Genomic DNA, 23,928 nt, shown 5'->3' on the forward strand with positions numbered 1-23,928 from the left:
ATTTTTTCCTGTGATTTGTGCTTAATTTGTGCCAACAAGCATCTCATGGATACTAATAGGTCCCTGGTCCTTTTTTTTTTTTTTTTCTCTGACCAGTGTTTTCCAGCCTACTTTTTGGTTTCTCTAACTCTTATGCACAGTCTTGTGTATTAGAGTTGGTGGCTCTTAATTTACCACCAGGAGTCTTGCTTTTTCTAGGGGGCAATATATATGCCACTTAACACCAACAGTTCTCAAATCTGTATTTCTTGTCAAGACTTTTAAGATTGAGACACTGAATCAGGCTGGACTCCACTGAGGAAACAAATCATTCTAGACACTTCAAACAGAAAAGGATTTAATAAAGGGAATTAGATGCTTGCATGATCATTTGAAGGGCTAGGAATGAACTCTTTGCTCAGCCTCCTAGAAGGATACTATGGGACGCTCTGAATTGGCCTTCAAGGGATGCTGCAACATCTGCTATAATCATGTAGCTGGAGGATCACCACTGGATCAGGAATTTAGAAACCTGCTGGAGGACCACCACTGGATCAGGAATTTAGAAACCTGCCTTATCTGTGATCCAGGAGTTGGAAAAGTCTTGCTGGCGCAGTTCCTCCAACACCAAAACACAGATCTTTTGGCTATAACCGGTGCTGTATCAGTGCTAACACTTGAAGCCGGTCGGAACCTGGGTATCCAGTCGTTCAGTACCTTGCGTAACAGAAAACGTTCAAGAAATCTCAGGAAATGGCCTTCGTCTCATTTTCCCCTTCTCAATTTTTGGCTACTACATCTAATTGGTGAAACCTAATTTGCATCCACGACCTAACATGTAAGGGAGTCTGGAGAGTAGACTTTTGGTTTTCCATTCTCTGCAGTCCAGGAACGGACAATAAAAGGTGGGATGGGGTGCTGAATACCAGCTGATCATATCTGGCACACTCATTTCCCATTTCAGTTAGATACCTTTCCCCAGATGTTCCATGAATATCTCACTTTTGGTGCATCCAGAATAAAATATTATCTACAAACGTTTTCTTTCCTCTTTCCCACTTCCCCCCCCAGCTACTCTTCGCAATTAACAGCGCCCCCTGGCCAAGTAGTTAGTAATCGTAATCCTTGTTAATCATTCACCTTTCAGTTCTTTTAACATGGTTTTTCACCTGCGCTTTCTTCCATCCATTTTCACTGCTCGATTCAGCCTTTCCAGACTCTTCTTTCATGATGTATTTATCATATACTTTAAACTACCTTGTTTGCCTTATACTCTCAAATCCTTCATGTTATCATTGGGCTGGAATGTTCTAGTCATGTGCTAGGTAAATGTCACCCTCTTTTTAACTCTGTAGCTCTTGGTTCATCTCTTTATAATGGCACATTGTTTTGTAATCATTTGTTTCTCATCTAGGAGATAGAATTTGTAGGGAGGGAAGGCACTGGTCTTATTTAACTCCATCTTCCCTTGTACCTGTGTTGAGTCATATAACTTAGAAGGTGCTCGATTAATATTTGGTAATGAACCTACATCACTAGTAAACTAATCCACAAGCTCCCAAAGTGTATAAAATATTACTTGTAGCTGTAATATTAGTGTATAGGGATGCATTGGAATGGTTTTGGAGGATTTGTTTTTATTTTTAAGAAGTGGTAATGTATGCTTATTTTAAAAAATCAACCAGTTTCCTAGATGTAATAGTTTGGTGTGTATCCTTAAAAGCTTTTATGTATATGGCAACATACATAGTATATATATGCATGTAATTTTAACACATAAAGACTTAGAATAAAAATCGAGACGTTTGTAATGCTTATCCTTAAACACTCTTTACTCTTTCCCCCTCCCCACTTCCCTTCTAAACAAGCTATAGATAATCTCTGAAAGTGGACTAGGGTCCCGGATTATTTTATTCCCTTTTAAACACAGTGCCTTTGGGTTAAGCCACCTGGGTTCAGGCTACATCCCACTTTTCTTGAACATGGAGGGCTGGGCATTTATTCATCCTGGCCAAGTTAAGTGGTAGGTATCCCAAGCAAGGACTCATTCTACCCTAGGGTAAGTGTCTTTAGTTTTTTTTCAGCATTTTAAAACTCAGTGTGTGTGTGTGTATATATATATTTTATATATATATATATATATACATTCTTACCTTTTCTTTTATGATCCAAAAATTGATTTAATCAGCATTGTGGCACAGGGTACTCCTGTATATATGCCAGTTTAGCAATCTATATTAAAGCTATCCTGTTCTCACAGCATGTACATACTCATCTGATTTGTCTTGGGCTATTTTCCTTCAAAAGTTTTTTGAAGCCTGTTTATGAAACTAAGCGAATCATATTAAAAGTTAATGTAAATGTTATTTGTATATTACAATTAAGTGTATCTAATCTGTTGTATTTATATTCACTCTCCTAGCCATCTGATTCTGTTCACATTACAAATGATGATGAAAGATTTCTACATCATCTTATCTTAGAGGAGAAGGAAAAAGATAGCTTTACTGCTGTGGTTATCACAGGAGTACAACCAGAACACATACAGTATTTGAAAAATTATTTCCTTCTTTGGACAAGACAGTTAGCGTAAGTAATTACTTGATTCAGGACATGTTGCTATGTATTTTTTTTAAGACAAAATATTAGAGCTACATTGAAACCTCTTGGCTGTGTGCTTTGCTTCTGTCTCATTTCCTTCCCTTCAGTGCAGTAACCAGTACTCTAAGGTTAACATTAAAATAGTTCTCTATTCTGTAAATATTTATTGATCACCTGTAGCATATTGATCATTATTTGAGGGGCAGGCTTCTAAGACCTGTGATAAAATTTAAAATAAACTTCAGAATTTATCAAATTTAGCACCATCACTTTCATATTCCCCTTTTGTGCATCTTCTCTATAGCACCTATCATAATCTTGCATACCATGTATTTTCAGTTTTTTTCTGCCTTCCTCCATTGGAATGTCTTTTTTTTCTGCACTGCTATATCTCTAGTGTTTCCTGTTAAATAGTAGATGCTCAGTAAATGTTAATGAGTGCATGAAGTCTATTAAAATAATATGCAAATGTGCCTATATGACATATTAATATATTTTCAGTATATCTTTGTGTATTTATTCCAGGAAAACTTTTAGAGTATAACATATTCCACTAGAACAAATCATCAGAATATTTAATGGTTCTTGGTTTTTTTCCGTAATTATATAGTAAATACCATTTACTGGATCACTTCAGTAATTTGCGTTAGTCCACATTACTGAGTCTTGCAAAAATGGGTACATCTGCACGAAATTCACTTTTTTTAATTAGATTTTATTTTGTTAAGATTTTAATTGTTTATTTGAGAGAGGGGGAGAGGGATAAGGAGACTCCCTGCTGAGCAGGGAGCCCGACATGGGGCCCGATCCCAGGAGCCTGAAATCATGACCCGAGCCGAAGGCAACCGCCCAACGGACTGAGCCACCCAGGCACCCGTAAGATTTTATTTTTAAGTAATCTCTACACCCAACATGGGCCTCCAACTCAAAACCTGGGATCAGGATTTGCACGCTCCACCAACTGAGCCAGGTGCCCCCAAAATTCACATTTAAAAAAGTATTTTTTTCACATTTACCCAAAAGGCTGTTGCACTTAATTTGAGATTCTTTATTTTATACATAAGTGTATACTAACAGTTCAAATTTTTGTCTAAAAAACTAAAATTTTATTTTAATTAATTTTTTTTTAAGATTTTATTTATTTGAGAGCATGTGTGAGAGAAAGCATGAGCAGGGGGAGGGATAGAGGGAGAAGCCAACTCCCCACTGAGCAAGGAGCCTGATGTGGGACTTGATCCCAGGACCCTGGAATCATGACCTGAGCTAAAGACAGATGTTTAACCAACTGAGCCACCCAGGTGCCCGGAAAATTATTTTAGAAGTACCTTTTCTCTTGTAGAATATTGATGTTTATTGACTGTAACCCAAGAATTTTAAATAGGACTTGGGAATTTTTATTCTCTAAATCCATATTTCATTAGCTATTTTGTAATTATTTCTTTTAACCAAAGGAACTCAGTGTACATAGCACATAATTAGAATATTATCTTGCTCTAACAAAGAATGACATATTACTTTAACCATTCTTTGAAACCTATCTGTTAATTGTTATATAACACTTTCTGAATATTTATTGTAACCTTACTGTTGATTATGATAACACTTTTGAGGTGCATGAAGAAAGATCTGAAGATTTTCAGTGATTTTCTTTTATCTCATTCTAAAGGGTAGCAAGGATAATTTTTTAAAATTAAAATTCATACAAAGGAACATTGCAAATTCCTGTTTGAAGGGTAATGATAGACGTATGTTTTAGCCATGAATAATCTCACCAAAATATCTTTTAAAACTAAAGTGGTAAGAGTTCTGAATTGGTGATTTTTGAAGGGATAATGTTGAATTTATTAGTTTGGCTTTGGGAATTTGGGGATGAGATTGTCTCGATGCTGTAGGAGAGGAGGGATGAGAGTTACGGAATGATACTCTCACATTGAGGAGATAAATTTAAAGATACCTAATCTTATGTACTCCCTGATATTTAAGTCCTTTCTTGAACATTCCTGACAAGTAGAATTATAGTCTCTTGCCTTCTGGTTTTCATTTTTTTGATAAACTATACTTTTGGGAGGTGTAAACTGTGGGCTTTTTACGTTGGAGAGGCCTGGGTTGTGGTCCACCTCTCAAACTCTAGTTCTGTAACCTTAAAGTATATAACCCCCTTGCATCCCAGTTTCTGTATCTATAAAATGAGGTGTAGTAATACCTTCATCTTAGAATTGTTTTTACCATTAAATGGGATACTGTATTTAAGAATGCTTAGTATAGTGGCGCCTGGATGGCTCAGTTGGTTAAGCATCTGACTCTTGATTTCCGCTCAGGTCATGATCTCAGGGTTATGAGATCAAGCCCCACATCAGGCTCCATGCCTGCTTAAGATTCTCTCTCCCTCTCCCCTCTTACCCCTGCATGCCCCCCCAAAAAATGCTTAGTATAATGCTTAGCACCTACCAAATAGTAGTTATAAAAATTTTTTTGTAGATTATTTTATGAACTGTGATTTTATGAATTAAATTGAATTAAAAGTATAAAGTATTTTTCTGTATTTTTAGGCATATTTATCATTACTATATTCATGGCCCAAAAGGAAATGAAAAACGTACATCAAAAGAAGTTGGACCTTTCAACAACATTGATATTGAAGTAAGATAAAATTCTTTCTTAGAATAATACAGATTATGAAGTATTTGTTCCAGTTCCAAGTGACTCTGGATAAGAAAAATCAATAATTAGACAACCCCTCTCTCCCTGTGTTTTTCCAAAGTACTTTGGCAATTTGATATTTAAGTAAAGAGACCATTACTCGATGTATTTGGTTTTTGAACCTTTATTTACTATAGTATTTGATTTCTCTTTTTCCCTGTCTTCTACAGAGATATGAGTAGCTGAACATCATGTCTCAAAGCAGGGAGAAAAAGGAATATAAATGTTTCTCTTTGTTCATAGAAGTCTTATGATGATGAAGTAAGATTTAGAAGCACAGAACATTTGAATATTGGGTTCTCAATATCCTTGCCCACACATTGGGAAGAATTTCACATTATCATTGTCCCACTTCCTCTAAGCACAAAACCTTAAATGTACTCCTGGTTTATCTGTTCATCAGCTCTGCTTTGCTCTTTCTTTGCTTACATTCTGTATTTTTAGTAGTATATTATATTCCTTGAGATGCTACTTAATGGTTATTTAAGCCATATATAAATACATATATAATTAAGCTATATGATTACTTGTTAATCATATATATGTATGTTTTTGCCTATTCTCTTGGATCATAATTGAGAACAAAAGTAAATTCACCATAGAATTTAATTATTTTTGTTTTGTTTTTATTTTAGATTTCTATGTTTGAAAAGGGGAAGGCACCTAAGATTGTCAACCTAAGGGAAATAGAAGATGACATGCAGACGTTGTATATAAACACAGCAGCTGATAGTTTTGAGTTCAAGGCTCATGTTGAAGGAGATGGTGTAGTGGAAGGGATTATTCGATATCACCCTTTCTTATATGATAGAGAAACTTACCCTGATGATCCATGCTTTCCATCAAGTATGTTAATCTGTTATCTTAGCTACAAAATGTGAAGTTGTGATTTAGGATTGTTTAACCATTATTATTAGTTGGGCTGGTAAGGCTAGATAAAATAAAACTTTTTTCCTTATGCATATCTTAGGTATTTATAATTTTTATAATTCTTGATTTTTGTGTGTATTCACTTCCAGATGAATAAAGCATTGGCTTTAAAGAACATTACATATTCTTTTCTCATGGATTTCTTACTGAACTTTTAGCTATGTACTGCATATTAATCCTTAAACATTCCCCATATTGTCTTCCCATTATCTTTGTAGGTATTTATCAAGAAGCTTTAAACTTTATATAGTCATACTGGTTTTTTCTTTATGCTTTCTGATTTTGTCTTGCTGTGGGAAAGCCTTCATACACTTCAGATTATAAAAAGATCCTCTAGTTTTATTTTTTAACCATTTTATGTTTAAATCTTTAATGCATTTATAATCTCCTTTTTTGTGTGTACAATGAGGTGGGGCTTTGACTTAATATTTTGCATGTGAGTATTTGGTTTCCTGGCACCAGTTACTGAATGTTACTCTTTTTTAAATGGTTTGAAATATTACTTTCATAATAATAATTAAGTTCCCATAAATACGTAGATCTGGATTCTTTAAGGTATTGATATATTTTATGTTTATATACATGAGTAATGATACTCCTGTAGCTTTATACCATGTATTGATATCTGTAGGGTAGGAAACTTACTATTCTTTTTTGAGAAAATTCTTAATCTTTTGCTCTTCTGGATAAATTTTGGAATCACTTTGTACATTCGCTTTAAAAAATCCTAATGGAATTACTGAAATTGCATTGAATTCATAGATTAACGATATTAAACTTTTCCATTCAGAATACTTCCTTAGTATATTTTTAGTCTTGTGGGTTCTGGAATCAGATTTCCTAATTTAAATCCCATCTTTACCACTTTCTGTTGTGTAAACTTTGACAAACTACTCCTTGTCTCCATTTCTCTGTGAAATGGGAGGCAATCTCTTTCCTTGTAGAGGTATTGTGAATGTTAGATAAGAAACTGGTGCAAATGCTTAGAATAGTGTCCAGCATTATTAAGTGCTCATACATGTTATTACTCAGTGGTTCTACCTCCCATGATTTTGCTGACCCCTTTTTAATTTGACATTTGTAATTTTTGTATGTGTAGACAAAAAGATAAAAGTTCTTCAAATGATATCTTAAAATATGAACCAATAAGTTCAGTGATCCAGAGGGTTTCCTAAAAGCAAAGTGATTTGGTTTGATAGAAAGGAACTTCTTTGTGTTTTTTGCAGGAAAAGAAGGGTTTATTTTGGGTGGGTGCCTCAATGCCGAAATAACTAAGGTGTTATGTTTCAGGATCATAATGTTTGATCCTAATTTGTTTGGGTATATGAAAATGTATTGGTAGGAAGCATAAAAATGTTATAGGCAATTGTGCTAATTATGTGTTTGATGCTTTGTAATGTGTGTCACCTGAATCTGATCTTTGAAATGTTAGTATTTGAAGTAAAACTAAATTTAGTATTATTGATTTGTTCAAACTAGGCAAAGTTGTTGCTACTAGACACTGTAGATTTCCCAGGTGATTTTTATGTGAACGTATTGGTTCTGACAGAATTGTGAAACTTGTATTTGAGGTACAGGATTCAAGCTTCTATATTTGTAGGGAAGAGGGATTCTGCTATAGGGCATAATCTCTGTATGTGTGACCCTCTTACTCTATAGATTTTAAAGATTTCAGGCTCTGTAGCTAGTGTAGTACCCCTAACACAGATTGATAAGTATATAAGTAACTATACATTGATGTAAATCAGTAACACGCAATGGTAATGTGGAACCACTTTGGAAATCTGCCTGTCTGAGGGCAACTTAAGAGTAAAGCTGTCACTAAGTTTTATAGAAAGCAGTGTGAGAGATCTTATGAGCTTTTGTTACAGTTTCTCTGAAGCAACTTTAATATTTCACTTAAAGAAGTTGGTTACTCAGTGGTAAAAATTGCATAAATTTTATAGCAGTAAACAATTTGCTCCACTCATGCCTTTGCTTTAGAATTAAAAGATGAAGATGATGATGATGATTGTTTCATACTTGAGAAAGCAGCAAGAGGGAAAAGGCCTATTTTTGAATGTTTTTGGAATGGACGGCTAATACCATATACATCTGTTGAAGAGTAAGTTTTGATTTTTGCTGAAATTACATTGTTTTGTAAATCGAATCTTTTACTAATTATATTAATATTTTGTTCTGTTCAAGCTTTGACTGGTGTACTCCTCCAAAGAAGAGAGGGCTTGCACCAATTGAATGTTACAATAGAATATCTGGTGCATTATTCACTAATGACAAATTCCAGGTCAGCACAAATAAACTGACTTTCATGGATCTTGAGCTAAAATTGAAAGATAAGAACACCCTTTTTACAAGGATTTTAAATGGACAGGTATGATTTTAAATATCACTCTTGAATATTTGCGTATGTTCTATTTTATGTACGATGAAAGTCACAAATATGAATTTGTACTGATAATTAACGTGCTTTTTATTAAATCAAAAGAATATATATATAAATTTTCTTCATGAGCATTTATGTGTTGACATTGCTCAAAAATTTCTAAAATGATTAGACTGTGTTTGAATAAAATTTACGGATCTTTATTTAGATCTTAAAATCAAGACCTTGACAGTGAGTAGAAGCTACAGAAGCATGTCGATTTGATGAGAGCATATGAGAATAATATTATATACTACAAGGGCTATATGTTGAAGTGCAGTATAAAAATTTGGTAGGCTTAATTTTTTTTAATGATTAAGATACTGATTTTCCACTTGCAAGTTAGAAAAATTTAAGGTAAAATCATTTTTAATTTTGTCCCATTTTCATTTGGAAATGGTGTATTAATGGAGTAAGGTATATAGGAAGAAATGAATTTATTTAACTTTATGCATTATCTTCCATGAAAGCATATAGTGTGGAGATTTTCTTCCTTACTAATTCTCTTAAAGACAGGCATTAAACAGCTTATGCTTGAGTATAAATCTCTCTGTGTATCTCCCAACAGGGCAAAGAACAATAAGCAGTGACACATTTTCTTATGTTTTAGTATAAAACACTTAATTTTTATTTCATGTCTTAACTTTCTTGAATAGGTAATACGTAACTAAAAGGAAAAATGTGAAATGTATTTTGTATAGCAGTGTTTCTCAATTTCTTCCTTCCTTCCTTCCTTCCTTCCTTCCTTTCTTTCTTTTAAGATTTTATTTATTTGACAGAGACACCGCGAGAGAGGGAACACAAGTAGGGGGAGTGGGAGAGGGAGAAGCAGGCTTCCCGTGGAGCAGGGAACCCGATGTGGGACTCAATCCCAGGACTCTGGGACATGACCTGAGCCAAAGGCAGACATTTAACGACTGAGCCACCCAGGCGCCCCTCTCAACTTCTTTTTCATTATCATCCTCATAAGGAGCTTTTTAGACTTTTTTCCCTCTAGTCATTCCCCCCAATGATATTTTCATACTATAGATATACTGTATATATATTTATTATATATATGTATATCCGGGCTTGATAAATGGATTTTTATCACCTTGTTGAGAATGTGTATGGTTCACAGCGAGGAGCCTTCTGCTTACCCCTTTCCCATAGTCAGCTAGTTCTCTTTCTCGTAGGCAGCCAGTGTTCATCATTTTTGGTGTACTCTAGGATTTATACAAGGGAAGGAAAGCTTTGTTACTCGTAGTAACCATTAAGACCTTGGTTCCAAAGATGATAGCAAAGATTTTCTTTCTTAGCAATGCTTCTGTTAGAAATCTAAAATTATACGGGAAAAAGCTCCAGAAACATGTTTTAATTTTTTTTTAGGTTTTCTGAGGGTGGGGTATGTGGAAGGAAAAAAGGAATAAATGACAGTGTCTCTGGTTATATTTGTTTACTAGTAGCTATATTTCATAGAACATTTAATTTTTTTTTTTTTTTACAGGAGCAGCGAATGAAAATAGACAGAGAATTTGCCTTATGGCTGAAGGACTGTCATGAAAAGTATGACAAACAAATAAAATTTACATCTTTTAAAGGAGTAATTACACGTCCTGATCTTCCTTCTAAAAAGCAGGGCCCCTGGGCAACATACTCAGCAATAGAATGGGATGGGAAAATATACAAAGCAGGACAGCTGGTAGGTTTAACTTATCTCTAGATTCAATTTTTAATAGAATTTGAAACTAAATTAGATGTATTAGAATTTAACAACAAAATAATGCATGTATTTGGCTCCTCAGGAGCCAGGAAAGAATGAAAAGGTCAAACTGATTTTAATTACATAAGTTAACATGGCAGTTTTTAAAAACCTGTTTGTTCCTCCAAAGTCTCAGTTAGCAAGGTTTTTATTTTTTTCTTGCACTAAATTTTACTCAAATGCAGATTCTTAATTTTTTCATGTAATATGAAGTAATGAGTTTTTTTTACTTAAATTTTTATTGAGTACGTGCTGCTTGTAAGTCTGCTTGTTGACTGTATTATGGAGAATGAAGAGATCTAAGAGAGGTATTTTGTCCTTAGGGGTATTATAGTCTAAAATCAGACATAACCTACACATAAGTAATAGTAAATGAGAATGGAATAAGTGCTGTGGAAAGAGAGGAAACTTTGGCAGTTTGGAAGGAGAAGAGAGGATTTTCTGATTTTGGATGGGCCTTGGAGAAGAGCAAATCATGAAATTCTTTGGGCAAGAAGTGGCATTTGTACGGACCTTGAAAGAGGTAGAGGCTTGGGTGTTTGTACAGATATGACAAAGGTCGAAGAGCATCCATTTACTCTGTAAATTCAAGTCATCATATATTTAAAGCTTTGGAATTGGATGTGATCACTGGAGAGGTAGTGTGTGTAGCTAGAGCCTGGCTTTTCCAACATACAGAGGGGTTAGAATGAAAAGGATGAGCCAGCAAAGGAAAATAAAAGGGATAAGCTGATGAGATACAAGGAAACTAGGAGAATATGGTATCCCTGAAGTCAAGCGAAGAGTTACAAGGAAGAGGAAGTGATCACTTTGGTCAAGTTCTGTATGGTTGTTGAGTAAGGTGCTTTCTCAGAGACCATAATCTGACCACAGACAACGATACAGGTAAGTGCAGTGAGACAGCCAGTAGTAAAGTCGGATTGCCCTGCAATCTGTTGTGTGTAGAAGGAAATCGTTTAGAAACGAGCTGAAAATGCAGATTGTGTTTAAACTCTGGTGGTCCTTGCCAGGAGTTTCTGAATTGGACTAATGAAAATTATCCGTAGATTTTTAAAGCCAAGTAAGGGAAATACCATAGGCAAGCTTTAAGCCAGTTAATTTGAAAGAAATAACTTGTCAGAGTTTGTAATTACTGTTCAGTAGTCTGAAAGCAAGATTTTATGGGGAGAAAAGGGTTTGAGGTATGTTGGCTTTCATAATTGATTTTGAAGGATTTATGGACCTTTAGACAACATGTGTAACTATGACATTTTTGTATGAAGAAGCCACTGTGTCTTTACAAAGATTTTTTAAGAGTAAGTGGAAAACTTATATAAGTAAATATAAATAAATATATTTATTTTATTTTCTTTATTAGAATGCTTTTAGTAATTTTTCTGATACTGAGTTTTTCCCTTGGATGAAATAGTTCTGTGAAATAGTTATTAATATTAATCCTGTTTTAGTAAATACTAAAATCCTTTTTTCTAAAAACTAAATATTAGGTCAAGACAATCAAGACACTTCCTCTCTTTTATGGAAGCATAGTAAAATTTTTTCTTTATGGTGATCATGATGGAGAAGTATATGCCACAGGAGGAGAGGTTCAGATTGCAATGGTAAGATAGCAAGTAATAAAAAATTCTTATTGACAATCTCTTGGTACTGCTTACTTTGTTTAATGCTGAAATAAAGGTACAGTATTTTATATTTTGCTAGCGTTTGTTTTTTTCTGTTGGATAAAGTATTGTTAGCATGAATTTTTATGTTTCTTATTTGGTCTTTTAAATAATCTGTAGAGCTTAATATCTGTATGCCCAGTATTTAACAAACATGTGTATGTTATTTCTCATTGTCAAAGTAATTTTGTCAAGCATTTGTAAATTTGTAAAACATTTTGTCCACATTGGAGTAAAAATTGGGAGCCAGAATTCTTTCTCAAGAATGAATAACTCCAAAATTAAAGTGGGCTTTGTCCTTCTACCATGTTCTTGTTAATATTTTAATGATACTTAATTATGCCTAAGGAGGTTACATGACAAATAGAAATAAACACTGTGGTATAATGTAATAATAGGTATTATCTTTTATATACTGAGTTAGGGTAAAACATGTTTCTTCCAAAGAAACAAGTTTTCATGCAGCTGAATTTGAATAGTTTTTTTTGAAATGTTGATACAAATTTTTTATTCAGGAACCTCAGGCGCTGTATGATGAAATAAAAACTGTGCCAATTGCAAAGCTTGATAGGACAGTTGCTGAAAAAGCTGTGAAAAAATATGTAGAAGATGAAATGGCAAGGTAATTCACATTTCAAAATGCAGAATAAGAATAATAAACTAAAAAATGAATTGTGCTTTCAACTATTCTTGAGTATGTTGTTATGAACACATAATAGGACATTTGTAATCTTAGATTTATATATTGTGATGAACTTCTTGCTGTTAAAAAAATGAGAGCTCTGGTTGTAAAAACAGAATCCTGTATTTGTTTTATATAAAATTTCCTCCTTTTTCTATATCTGAAGTGTTACTGTTATAGGCACTATGAATCTGGTATGGTAGAAAACAACTTGGTTTGACCTACACCTAGAAGAAAATTGTAGTAACTGTTGAGAGGTAAAGATTAGTACAAGAGAAATAAAGTAGATAAACAAAACTCTTTGTAGCTCTTGTTTTATTTTTTATTTTTTTAAGATTTTATTTGACAGGGAGGGAGGGAGGGGGAGCTGCAAGCAGAGGGAGAAGCAAACTCCCTGCTGAGCAAGGAGCCCGATGGGGGACTCGATTCCAGGACCCTGGGATCACGACCTGAGCTGAAGGCAGACTCTCAGGCACCCCTGTTTGTACCTCTTGTATGATGCAGTCATTTTTATTAGTGAATCTCACTAATAATTCTTCTATTCTTAAAAGTTTATCTTCTCTTCCAAAGGTAACTTGTATCATAAAAGAGCTGAAAAACCACAAAAAAATGGACAATTCCTGGCTCTTAATACCAAGAGATTTTGTATTACTGTTTCATTAGCCACAGTAATGGTTAGGGAGGAAAAATTTTTAGATTATTAATCATATAGAATTTTAGCTTTAACTTTTCAAAATATATCAGAAATAAATATTAAAGTTTCCAGTGACTTCTGTTTATCTAAGACCATAATTAATATAGTTCATGAAACATTAATATGCTGGTTTCATAATAGGCTCCCTGATAGATTGTCAGTAACTTGGCCTGAAGGAGACGAATTATTGCCAAATGAAATTAGGCCTGCTGGAACCCCCATTGGTATGTTTTTGTTTTTGTTTTTCCTTAATACTGAAAGATGCTTTTCGTGTGCTTCATGTATTTAATATGTAAGAGACAAATTAAAATGCAATGTTAAGACCTAGCAGGCTCATCCCTTTTTTTGGGCGTTAACTAAGACATTCTTATTTTAAATTTTGGACTGATAGGTGCATTAAGAATTGAAATACTGAATAAAAAAGGAGAAGCAATGCAAAAGCTTCCTGGAACAAGTCATGGAGGGTCAAAGAAACTCCTGGTTGAGCTCAAAGTTATATTACATTGTAAGTGTACAAACTAATTTGGATTTTTTTTTTAATTTGTATCTTTAATATTGTTCTTAAATGTGTAATACAGGTTTTAATATCTTCATATAATTATTGATGTAAAAGTCAGATAGTAGATTTAAGTTCAGAAATTCAAATGTGTTATGGCTAATTTTTAAATTGATATTTTTGTGAGGGTTTTTTTTTTTCCTTCTGAATTTTCCCAAGTTGGTAACTGTGGACTAAAATAAGATATGGTGTATATATGTGTACGAATTTGTACTAGATAGGAATTCAGACTAGATAATCCATAAAATCTATTGTAAATCAAAAAACTATGGCTCTGAACCTGTGTGCTAGAAATACTTGGTTTAGATTATAGGCCTGGTATAGGAGAACTGGGTATTATTGCTCATCTTGTATTTCCCTACTTTGAATCATCTTGTTTCTTGTCCATTGTTTTTGTTTTGACTGCCTAAAGGAATTTTTACTTCTTATGTTTAATTATCTGTTCTATCATTATGTACTTGTGTGTCTCATCCATGTATTTTAAAGGCACAATATTTTCAGTATATGTTTATTTCCAACATTTAAAAACTAGTCAGTGATCATTTATACTTATAAATTTGTTGTTAGGTGTCTCAGCATTGAAGAGTTTGACTAACTTATTTAACTGAAATACTTGCATTTTTGGCTTCTGTGACACCCTACATCATACTTCTCCAAATTTGTGTGTGTTTGTGTGGCTTAAAACAACATACATTTATTAGAGTTCTGTAGATCATACATTCCGGATGGGTTTCATTGACTAAAATCAAAGTGTCAGCAGTATTGAAGGTTGCCTGGGTTGCTCATTTGGTTGGGTGTCTGCCTTTGGTTCAGGTCGTGATCCCAGGGTGCTGAGTTCGAGCCTTGCACTTGGGCTCCCCTCTCCCTCTGCTGCTCCCCCTGCTTGTGCTCTCTCGCTCTCTGTCAAATGAAATAAAATCTTAAAAAAAAAGGTGTCAGTAGGATTGCATTCCTTCTGGAGGCTTTAGGGCAGCCTTCCCTTTTCCACATTCTAGAATCCATATTCTTGGCTTGTGGCCCATTCCTCCATCTTCAAAGTCAGTCATGTAGCATTCTCTAGTCTCTCTCTGACTCTGACTCTCCTGCCTCCCCCACCCCATATTATTTTTTCAATGAAAAATTTACTATGTTAAAATATATAAAACATAAATTTATGATTTTAACCATTGTAAGATATACAGTTCATTGGCATTAAATACATTTATACTGTTGTGCAACCATTAACCACTGTCCATCTCTAGAACTTTTTTATCATCACAGACTAAAACAGTAGTAATAACCTGTCCATCACTCTGTCCCCACAATCTCCTGGTAATCATTATTCTACTTTGTCTCTGTGATTGTGATTCTCTTAGGTATCTCAGTAAAATATATGAAATCATATTCTAGTGTATGTATGTACCATATTTTGTTTATCCATTTATCCATTGATGGACACTTGGGTTGCTTTCATGTTGAGGTATTGTGAATGATGCCACTGTGAATATTGGTATGCAAATATCTGTTTGAGGCCCTTATTTCAGTTCCTTTGGATACATACACAGATGTGGAATTGCTAGGTTATATGGTAATTCTAATGTGTAACTTTTTGAGGCACTGCGATACTGTTTTTCACAGTGGCTGCACTCTTTTACACCCCCACCAGTAATGCACAAGTGTTCCAGTATCACCACATCCTTGCTAACAAGTTTTCTGGGTTTTTTTGGTAAAAGGCATCCTAATTGGTGTGAAGTGATATTTTGTGGTTTTGATTTGCATTCCCCTAATGATGAGTGAAATTGAGCATCTTTTTGTGTGCTTATAGATATCTTTGTATCTTTTTTGGAGAAATGTCTATTCAGATCCTTTCCTCATTTTTTAATTGGATTTTTTTATTGAGTTGTAGGAGTTCTTTATATTTGGATAATCCTTATCAGATACTATATAATTTGCAAATACTTTCTTTTCATTCTGTGGACTGCCTTCTCACCCTGTTGGTGGTGGTTTTTAATGCAGAAAATGTAATTCTGATGTAGTCCAATTTTTTTTTTTAAGATTTTTTAGAGAGCATGTGCAGGGGGGAGGGGAAGAGGGAAAGAATCCCAAGCAAACTCTGTGGAGCCTGACATGGGGTTGGATCTCATGACCCTGAGATCACCACCTCAGCTGAAACCAAGAGTCGGACACTCAACCAACTGAGCCACCCAGGCGCCCACCGGTTTTTCTGTTTTTGCATTGTTGCCTTTGGTATTCTATCCAAGAAGTCATTGCCAAATCCAGTGTCAGGAAGCTTTTTTTTGGTCTAAGATTAGTTTTATCATTTTAGCTCTTACATTTAGTTCTTTGATCCATTTTGAGTTTAATTTATATAGATTAAATTTTTTTGCATGTTGATATCCAGTTTTCATGGCACAAATAATCAGAAACACTGTTCTTTCTCCATTGAATGGTCTAGGCATTCTTGTCAAAAATCATTTGACCATACATTCAAGGGTTTGTTTCTGGGCTCTCTGTAAGTCTCTTCTTATGCCAGTAGCACACTGTTTGTATTACTGTAACTCTGTAGTAAACTTTGAAAGGAAATGTGAATTCTCTAACTTTGTTTTTCTTATTCAGGATTGTTTTGGCTGTTTGGGTCCCTTAAGATTCCAAATACATTTAGCATGGGTTTCCTATTTCTGCAAAAAATGGTATTGGGGGTTTTTTTGATAGGGATTATATTGCATCTGTAGATCATTTGGATGTTATTGTCATTTTAACAATCCATGAACATGATTTTGTATCGTCTGTGCTGAATTTATTTATTGACAGATAATAAAAAATAAAGTCATTTGAGGGGCGCCTGGGTGACACAGCTGGTTAAACATTCGACTCTTGGTTTCAGCTCAGGTGGTGATCTCGGGGTCATGGGATTGGGCCCCATGTTCAGCTTCCCACTCAGTGTGGAGTCTGGATTCTCTCTCCCTCTCTCTAAAATAAATAAATCTTCAAAAAAAGTTACTTGAAATAATCCTTTTTTAATGTTGTCATGTCACCTACTTGATGTATGTTTTGGTTTTGTTTATGAATTGCTGTATTTTAATTCTATTTTTTTCAATTTTTAAGTCATTTACATAATTTCAAAGTCAGAAATAAACCTTCAGAGAAGTTATGTCATCCCTCTACTCTGTTTACTTCCTCCCTGTTTAGGTAGTAATTTTATTAGTTTTTGGCCCTTCTTTCCTGTGTTTCCTGCTAAAATGCTGAGTAGGAACAAATATATTTATATCATTTCTTACCCTTCCTTATGAAAAAGGTAGCATATTATATATATATATGAATATATATGTGTGTGTGGATGTGTTTACTCCTTTCTCATAACAGTAGGCCATTAGATCTTAGCAATTCTATATAAATAAACTGTGGCATTTTAGTCTTGAAAACTCTTAAGGAAAATTATTTTTAATATCAAAATCATCTCTAATCTTTTGTACCAATTAATCTTATTCATAGATACATTTTTAAGAATTGAAATAAAGGAATTTTAATGAGCTGAATAATTTTCATTATGCCGTTCACTTGCATAGGATAGCTTTAGATCCTTTGATGAAGTTTGAAAACAATTTCTAAAAATGTATGACAAAGATATTTGATGCCAGTGTGACATTTCATATTCATGTTGTGTATTCAGTTTCTCAAGGTATAAATATTTCTTTTTTCTTTTATTAAGCTTCAAATGGAAATAAAGAAATCATTTCACATATTAGTCAACATGGAGGAAAATGGCCTTACTGGTTTAAAAAAATGGGTGAGTTATTATTCTGAATGTTAAAAATTATATCAGTATTATGTTGACTTGATTTTTAATTTCTTCTTAATTTGTCCAGAAAATATTCAGAAGTTGGGGAATTATACATTGAAATTACAAGTTGTATTGAATGAAAGTAATGCAGACACTTATGCAGGAAGACCACTACCATCAAAGGCAATTAAATTTTCTGTTAAAGGTAAGTGAAACACTATATACCTACATATTATACTAAAGGTGGCATTTTAATTGGAGAATATAGATAGGTAATTCAAAAGAAGATGTTTGGCCAATTGTGATCATGATCTTAAAATTAAGGCTTTATGATTCTTCATAATCATATTTCTTTAAGTTTTTATTTAAATTACAGTTTTAATATGCAGTGTAATATTCAGGTGTACAATACAGTGATTCAACGCTTCTGTACATCACCTGGTGCTCATCACAAGTTCACTCCTTAATCCCCACTTAATCCACCCTCTTGCCCCCTCTCCCCTGGTAACCATCAGTTTGTTCTCTATAGTTAAGAGTCTCTTTCTTGGTTTGCCTTTTGTCTCTTTTTTTCTCCTTTGCTCGTTTGTTTTGTTTCTTTGATTCCACATGAGTGAAATCATATGGTATTTGTCTTTCTCTGACTTATTTTGCTTATTAGCATAATAATCCCTAGCTCCATCCATGTCATTGCAAAGTCATAATCATATTTCTTTAAAATTTTTGAAGGGATCATCATTTACTTCTCTTGTTGCTGGTAACATCTAAAGCTATTCTGATTCCTGACCTTTGCATGTGTGAGCTATTCTGCTCACCACCTCCACCCCATTCTTCCCTTTTACCTGATGCCCAGCTGTTTGGAGAATCTCTTTTTCTTCTACTTTCTGAAATTTTAAATTCTAGGAAGTTTTCTTGAATCACTTTGATTTCCTCTGTTTTCTACATCATCTCATATTAAGACAGTGGACATCTTGACTGGTGTACTAATATTCTTTTTTCTACTTTCCGTCTCTTATTTTCCTATGTTATGGGAGATTCTTTTAACATGACATGCTACTACACTTTCTATTGAATTTTTCCTTTCTCCTGTCATTTTTTATTCTCTGGCTGTTCTCTTTTCAAAGCATTCTCTGCCTGCTTCATGAATTTAGTATCTTTAATAATTCTCTGAGGGTATTAGGAATAGTGGTGGTCTTTTTTGAAGTATTTAAACTTTTTCATAATCTGTTTCCTCATGTTGGTTTTTTTTATGTTTGCCCTTTCATATAGTAGGTGCTCTCTTACATAACTGGTGATTTGCTTACATTTAATCATAGGACATTTGAAAGCCTTTATTTCATTTGGAGTGATTATGGGAATTTTTAGATTTTCTCTCTTGGGCTGTCTAGATTCCCTAAAGTAGAGTCTTCTAGTCTTGTACATCTAACTGCCAGCATTTGGGGAGCAAGCTGAGGAAGGCTGTTGGGGGGTCTCACATCTATATAATCTTTCACTTGGTATTTTCAGCAAACCGTGACACTTTTAGTAGTGCTTTGTCCTCACTTCTTAGCCCTACTTTTTTACCTTCCTCAGAGAATAAGCCTTTTATATATTGCTGGGGCTAAGGAAGGCAGTTGACTGGTTCTGTGTATTGAGGGATGGGGATCTAGGGAACTCTTTTCTTTCTTTCTTTTTTAAAGATTTATTTTATAGAGGGAGAGCACACAAATGGGGAGGGGCAGAGGAAGAGGCAGAATCTTAAGCAGACTCTGCACTGAGTGTGGAGCCCAGCGCGGGGCTGGATCTCACGACCCTGAGATCAAGACCTGAGCTGAGATCGTAAGTTGGACACTTAATGAACTGATCCACCCAGGCACTTCTACCACATTCTTTTAATAGCTGCAGAACACATTCCATAGTATGGACATGCTATAGCTGAACCAATTTTCTATTGATGAACATTTAGGTTGTTTCCAATTTTTTGGCTACTACAAACCATGTTTCTATATGGAAAAATTTATGCTTTGTGTACATGTGCTAGAAATTCTCTAGGGTGGGTAAAAAGTAGAATTGCCAAGCTGACATTGATATGCCTTAACATTTAAATATATTTGTTCTTCCAAAAAGTTGTGCCAAGGTACCTTCACCAACAGACCATGAGAGTTCTAATTTCCTTATGCTCATTCCTGGCCAGCGTCTGTATTTATCCTAGTTGGTGGTTAAAATTATTTATTAGATTTTGCACCTCTTCTCACTTTTCTTGGGCTATGTCATCGGTGAAAACCTATTCATTTGCTGTGCCAATTTTAACAGTTTAAAGCTGTGGTTCTCAAGTTTGACTTTCTATCTTAATCATCTGGAGAGCTTTCTAAGACACTAGTCTGTGGGATATCACTCCCAGAGTTTCTGGGTTTGAGTGAGCCCTAGAATACACACTTTTAATAATTTCTCAGAGGATGGCTGAAACTGACTAGAGAACACACTTTAAGAAGAACTGGTTTATAGAAGGTTTTTATGTATTCTGGATTTTAATCCCTTGTTGCAGTATTGTACATATTTTCTCCTATGGAACATGTCTTTTAACTTTGTGTATTTTAACTAATAAGATTTTAAACTTTATCAAATATATTCTTTTATAGCTGTTGAGTACAGTAGTCCCCCTTGTGTGCAGGGGACATGTTGCAAGACCACTCCCAGGGGTTCTCTTGAAACTGCAGATAGTATCAAATCTTATATATACTAATTTTTTTCTGTATATGCATACTATAATGAAATTTAATTTATAAATTGGGACAGTAAGAGATTAACAATAATAAAATAGAACAATTATAACAATATACTGTAATAGAAATTATGTGAATGTGGTCTTTTTCTTTCTTAAAATATCTTATTTTACTACTATACTTACTCTTCTTGTGATGACGTGAGGTGATAAAATGCCTATCTGGTGAGATGAAGTGAGGTCAGTGACCTAGGAATTGTAACATAGTTTTAGGCTACTGTTGACCTTCTGACAGTATATCAGAAGTAGGATTATCTGCCTCTGGACTACAGTTAACCACAGATAAGGTGTTGGGGGGTGATATTATGTTTTGCCTTAGTTTTTCCTATGATAATGTTATAAACTTACTCTTATATTCTAATAATTTCATAGTTTAAAAACCTTTTTTTCTTCCTCTAGAATTTTACTTTATAGTGAGATAAAGATCTAACTTTTCCCAAGTGGCTTTGAGATACAATTTATATGAGTTTTTCCACAGATTTAAAATGCCATCTTTATCATAGCGTAGTTTCCTGTATATAAAATATGGCTGTTTCTGACCTATAATGAATTTGTTTCTCATGTTTACTTTTTTTTTTTTTAAGAGGGTAAACCAGAGAAGTTTTCATTTGGTCTTATGGATCCTCCTTTTCGTGTTGGAGTCCCATTCAATATCCCTCTGGAGTTTCAGGATGAATTTGGTCATACCAGTCAACTAGGAAATGATATTCAGCCAGTTTTTGAAGCAAGGTAATTTGAAACATCAACCTATATGTGACTTCATATTTACTAAGCATTATCTTCTTTAGCTTAAATTATTTACGTGTTTAACTTCACATTTGTCCTTTAAAGCTTTTAGTGTGTTTTATAATATCTGGGGGATTTATTAAGCCCTAAGCTATGCTTTGTGACTACAGTGTCATATATAAAGTGTTCACTAAAGTTTATTTTGACTGAATTTGCTGTGAAAGTTACTTAGGTGAGACTGATAGCTCTGTCTTCATTTTTTTTTTTTTTTTTGCAAGTATGATATGAAGTTATGGCTACTTAAACTTAGTGGTATTGCTCACTCTAATAGGTTTTAAAACTGGTAATACAATTTATTTTGATTTGTTTTTAAAACCATAACAATAAAGTTTATGGTTTCCATAGAAATTTGGTTCTTTCCATAGAATTTACCTTTATTTAATAGTTCTTTAGAGTATTGTGATTGGCTTATGTTAAGAAATAACTCTCAGAAACTTAACAGTGTGTCCACTGATATGATTGAGGGTGTTCACTATTTCCTGTTATCTTTTTAAGGTGCCTTGGGAGAAATTTTTGTTCATTCTCAAGAGCATGAATGCTAAGTGTTTCTTTTTTGCATTAGCTGCCAAGTTGATCTTTTTGAGCCCACTTTTTATGTATGTTTTCTTCTGTTGGCTCTATGTACTTTTTCCCCTCGTGTTGTAATCATTCACTCTTTTTTTTTCTTTTTTAAAGGGTCTATCCAACAAGAAGATCTAATAATTGTAATTGTTCACTCTTAATCATCTGAGCATGTGCTATATTCCAGGCACTCGCTAGCTAGACCTGTAGAAGTGATTCAGGACATAGTATTTGTCTTCTAGAAGCTCACAGATTAGTGAGATAGTTTAGTGATTAGATTTATAGCATGGTTAAGTTCTTGGAAAACAGTATATAGTTACAAAAATTTTTAAAATGAGTTGCAAAAAGTGATTCTTTTGTCCTGTTGCATTCATTTGAATATTAAACAGTAATTTTATTTGTTTAAAAATAAAACACTGGAAGTATCCCTTCTGGTCACAAATGGAAAAATATTAGTGCATTATTTGATACCTATTATTGATTATAACTCCATCATCCTATCCTTGATAGGATATTCTTACATGAGAAATATATCACACGTACATAATTATATTTTGGGTTTTAAACTTAAAAAAAAAAATCCTAGTGGCATGACTGTGAATTTATCTTCAACAAAGACCATTTCCTTAGTGGGTTTCTTTGTTCTTTTTGTTTTTTCAGTGTTATGTGAATTAAAAAAAATCATGTAGCTTTAAAGAGTCAGGTAGTTTGGTAAGGCTTATTATAAAAGAACAGTTTCTCCTCCCTCTGCCGTCTCTGCCCTACCCACAGTCCACTTCTCAGAGAACCCCTTTCGACTTTCTTACTTGAATCTACTGGTAACTACTGCCATATATCTAAATTTTATATTGCTATTTCTTCATTCTTCAGTTTTAGGCATTCTCTCTTGACTTAATGGCTATAGACAATGGCGTATTCTCTTAATACCACTTCTGTTACAAATAAGCTTCCTTCCTGTTCCTCAATAAAGTTTTTATTGTGGCTTGGTCAATATTTAGTCCTTGCTTTATTGCATTTATGTAAATACTAGTCACTTACTTTATTGTACAACTTTGTTGCTACTATACTTTTTTCTTTGCTAAGTTTATGACAGATTAAACTCTCTGCCAAATTGGTCTCTTCTCATGTTTTAAGTGCATAGATAATCTATCAGTTTCATATTTTTGGAGACATCTCCCTCATCACTGCTCTTTCTGAGGTCCTTATTTTTTGGTACTGAACCTTCTGGACTGCTCTGATTTTCCTAATTTTTCTGTTTTTGTGTTTCTACTTTTCTTTCTGACATATTTTTCAACTTTACAACCTTTCCATTGAGTTTTTCCTTGCTGCTCTATATTTTTTTAGGATTTTATTTATTTGTCAGAGAAAGCACAAGCTGGGGGGAGCGGCAGGCAGAGAGAGAAGCAGACTCCGCACTGAGCAAGGAGCCCAATGCGGGACTCGATCCCTGGACTCTGGGATCATGACCTGAGCCAAAGTCAGTTGCTTAACCAACTGAGCCACCCAGGCGTCCCTCCTTGCTGCTCCATTTTTAATATCCCAAGAGTTTTTCTTGGTTTCCTGAACTTTTTTTTTGTAGATCTTGTTCTTATTTTATGAATATAATACATTTTGTCACTGATAAGTGGTAGGGTTTTTTTGTTTTTTTAAAGTTTACATGCACAGGAAGTTTTTGTTTCTCCATGTCAGTTGCTTTTTGTTTGTTGGGGTTTTTTTTTTTTTTTTAATCTCTTCAGAAATCTGGTAATTTTTGGTCATCTGGCTTATAACTGAATGGGTAAAATGCAGATAAGGAAACTGAGAATGTGGGAGAAGCTTTTGACTGTGAACTCCACTGTAGGATGATATGTCTGTAATGCTTTATTGGAGGGTCTTTTTTCTTGGGCTAGGCAGTTTTCTCAAATATTTATTTGAACATTATTTTCTTGCGTGGAGAAGGATAGTTTGACAGTCCAGGTTCCTAGTCAGTTCAGGAACAAGGTTGAAGTGGGAATAGGGATGGGAAGGTCTCAGCATCCATATGCATTCATTCAAGATTACCCCTTCTGTTCTTTTTAGTATTTTACCCTGTCTTTCAATTTACCTGCTAGTCCCTGGTTT

The 23,928-nt window shown here is 34.2% G+C and overlaps 1 protein-coding gene across 4 annotated transcripts in view; it reads left to right on the plus strand.

Moving 5' to 3' along the window:
- Positions 1-23,928, plus strand: part of SMCHD1 (structural maintenance of chromosomes flexible hinge domain containing 1) — a 139,226-nt gene that overhangs the window by 36,600 nt on the left and 78,698 nt on the right. For all 4 annotated transcript variants that reach the window (XM_028092350.2, XM_028092352.2, XM_028092351.2 and 1 more), the window contains exons 8-20: positions 2,402-2,568; positions 5,130-5,220; positions 5,916-6,126; positions 8,194-8,314; positions 8,398-8,581; positions 10,119-10,313; positions 11,858-11,971; positions 12,547-12,653; positions 13,549-13,631; positions 13,799-13,912; positions 17,652-17,729; positions 17,809-17,928; positions 21,066-21,210. In XM_028092350.2, coding sequence (XP_027948151.1) covers positions 2,402-2,568; positions 5,130-5,220; positions 5,916-6,126; positions 8,194-8,314; positions 8,398-8,581; positions 10,119-10,313; positions 11,858-11,971; positions 12,547-12,653; positions 13,549-13,631; positions 13,799-13,912; positions 17,652-17,729; positions 17,809-17,928; positions 21,066-21,210 — 1,730 coding nt within the window. The remainder of the gene's footprint in view (positions 1-2,401; positions 2,569-5,129; positions 5,221-5,915; positions 6,127-8,193; positions 8,315-8,397; positions 8,582-10,118; positions 10,314-11,857; positions 11,972-12,546; positions 12,654-13,548; positions 13,632-13,798; positions 13,913-17,651; positions 17,730-17,808; positions 17,929-21,065; positions 21,211-23,928) is intronic.

Source organism: Eumetopias jubatus, unplaced genomic scaffold, assembly GCF_037043125.1.
Source record: "Eumetopias jubatus isolate StellerSeaLion01/CBP00866 unplaced genomic scaffold, mEumJub1_p1.0 scaffold_16, whole genome shotgun sequence".
Classification (NCBI taxonomy): Eukaryota; Metazoa; Chordata; class Mammalia; order Carnivora; family Otariidae; genus Eumetopias; species Eumetopias jubatus.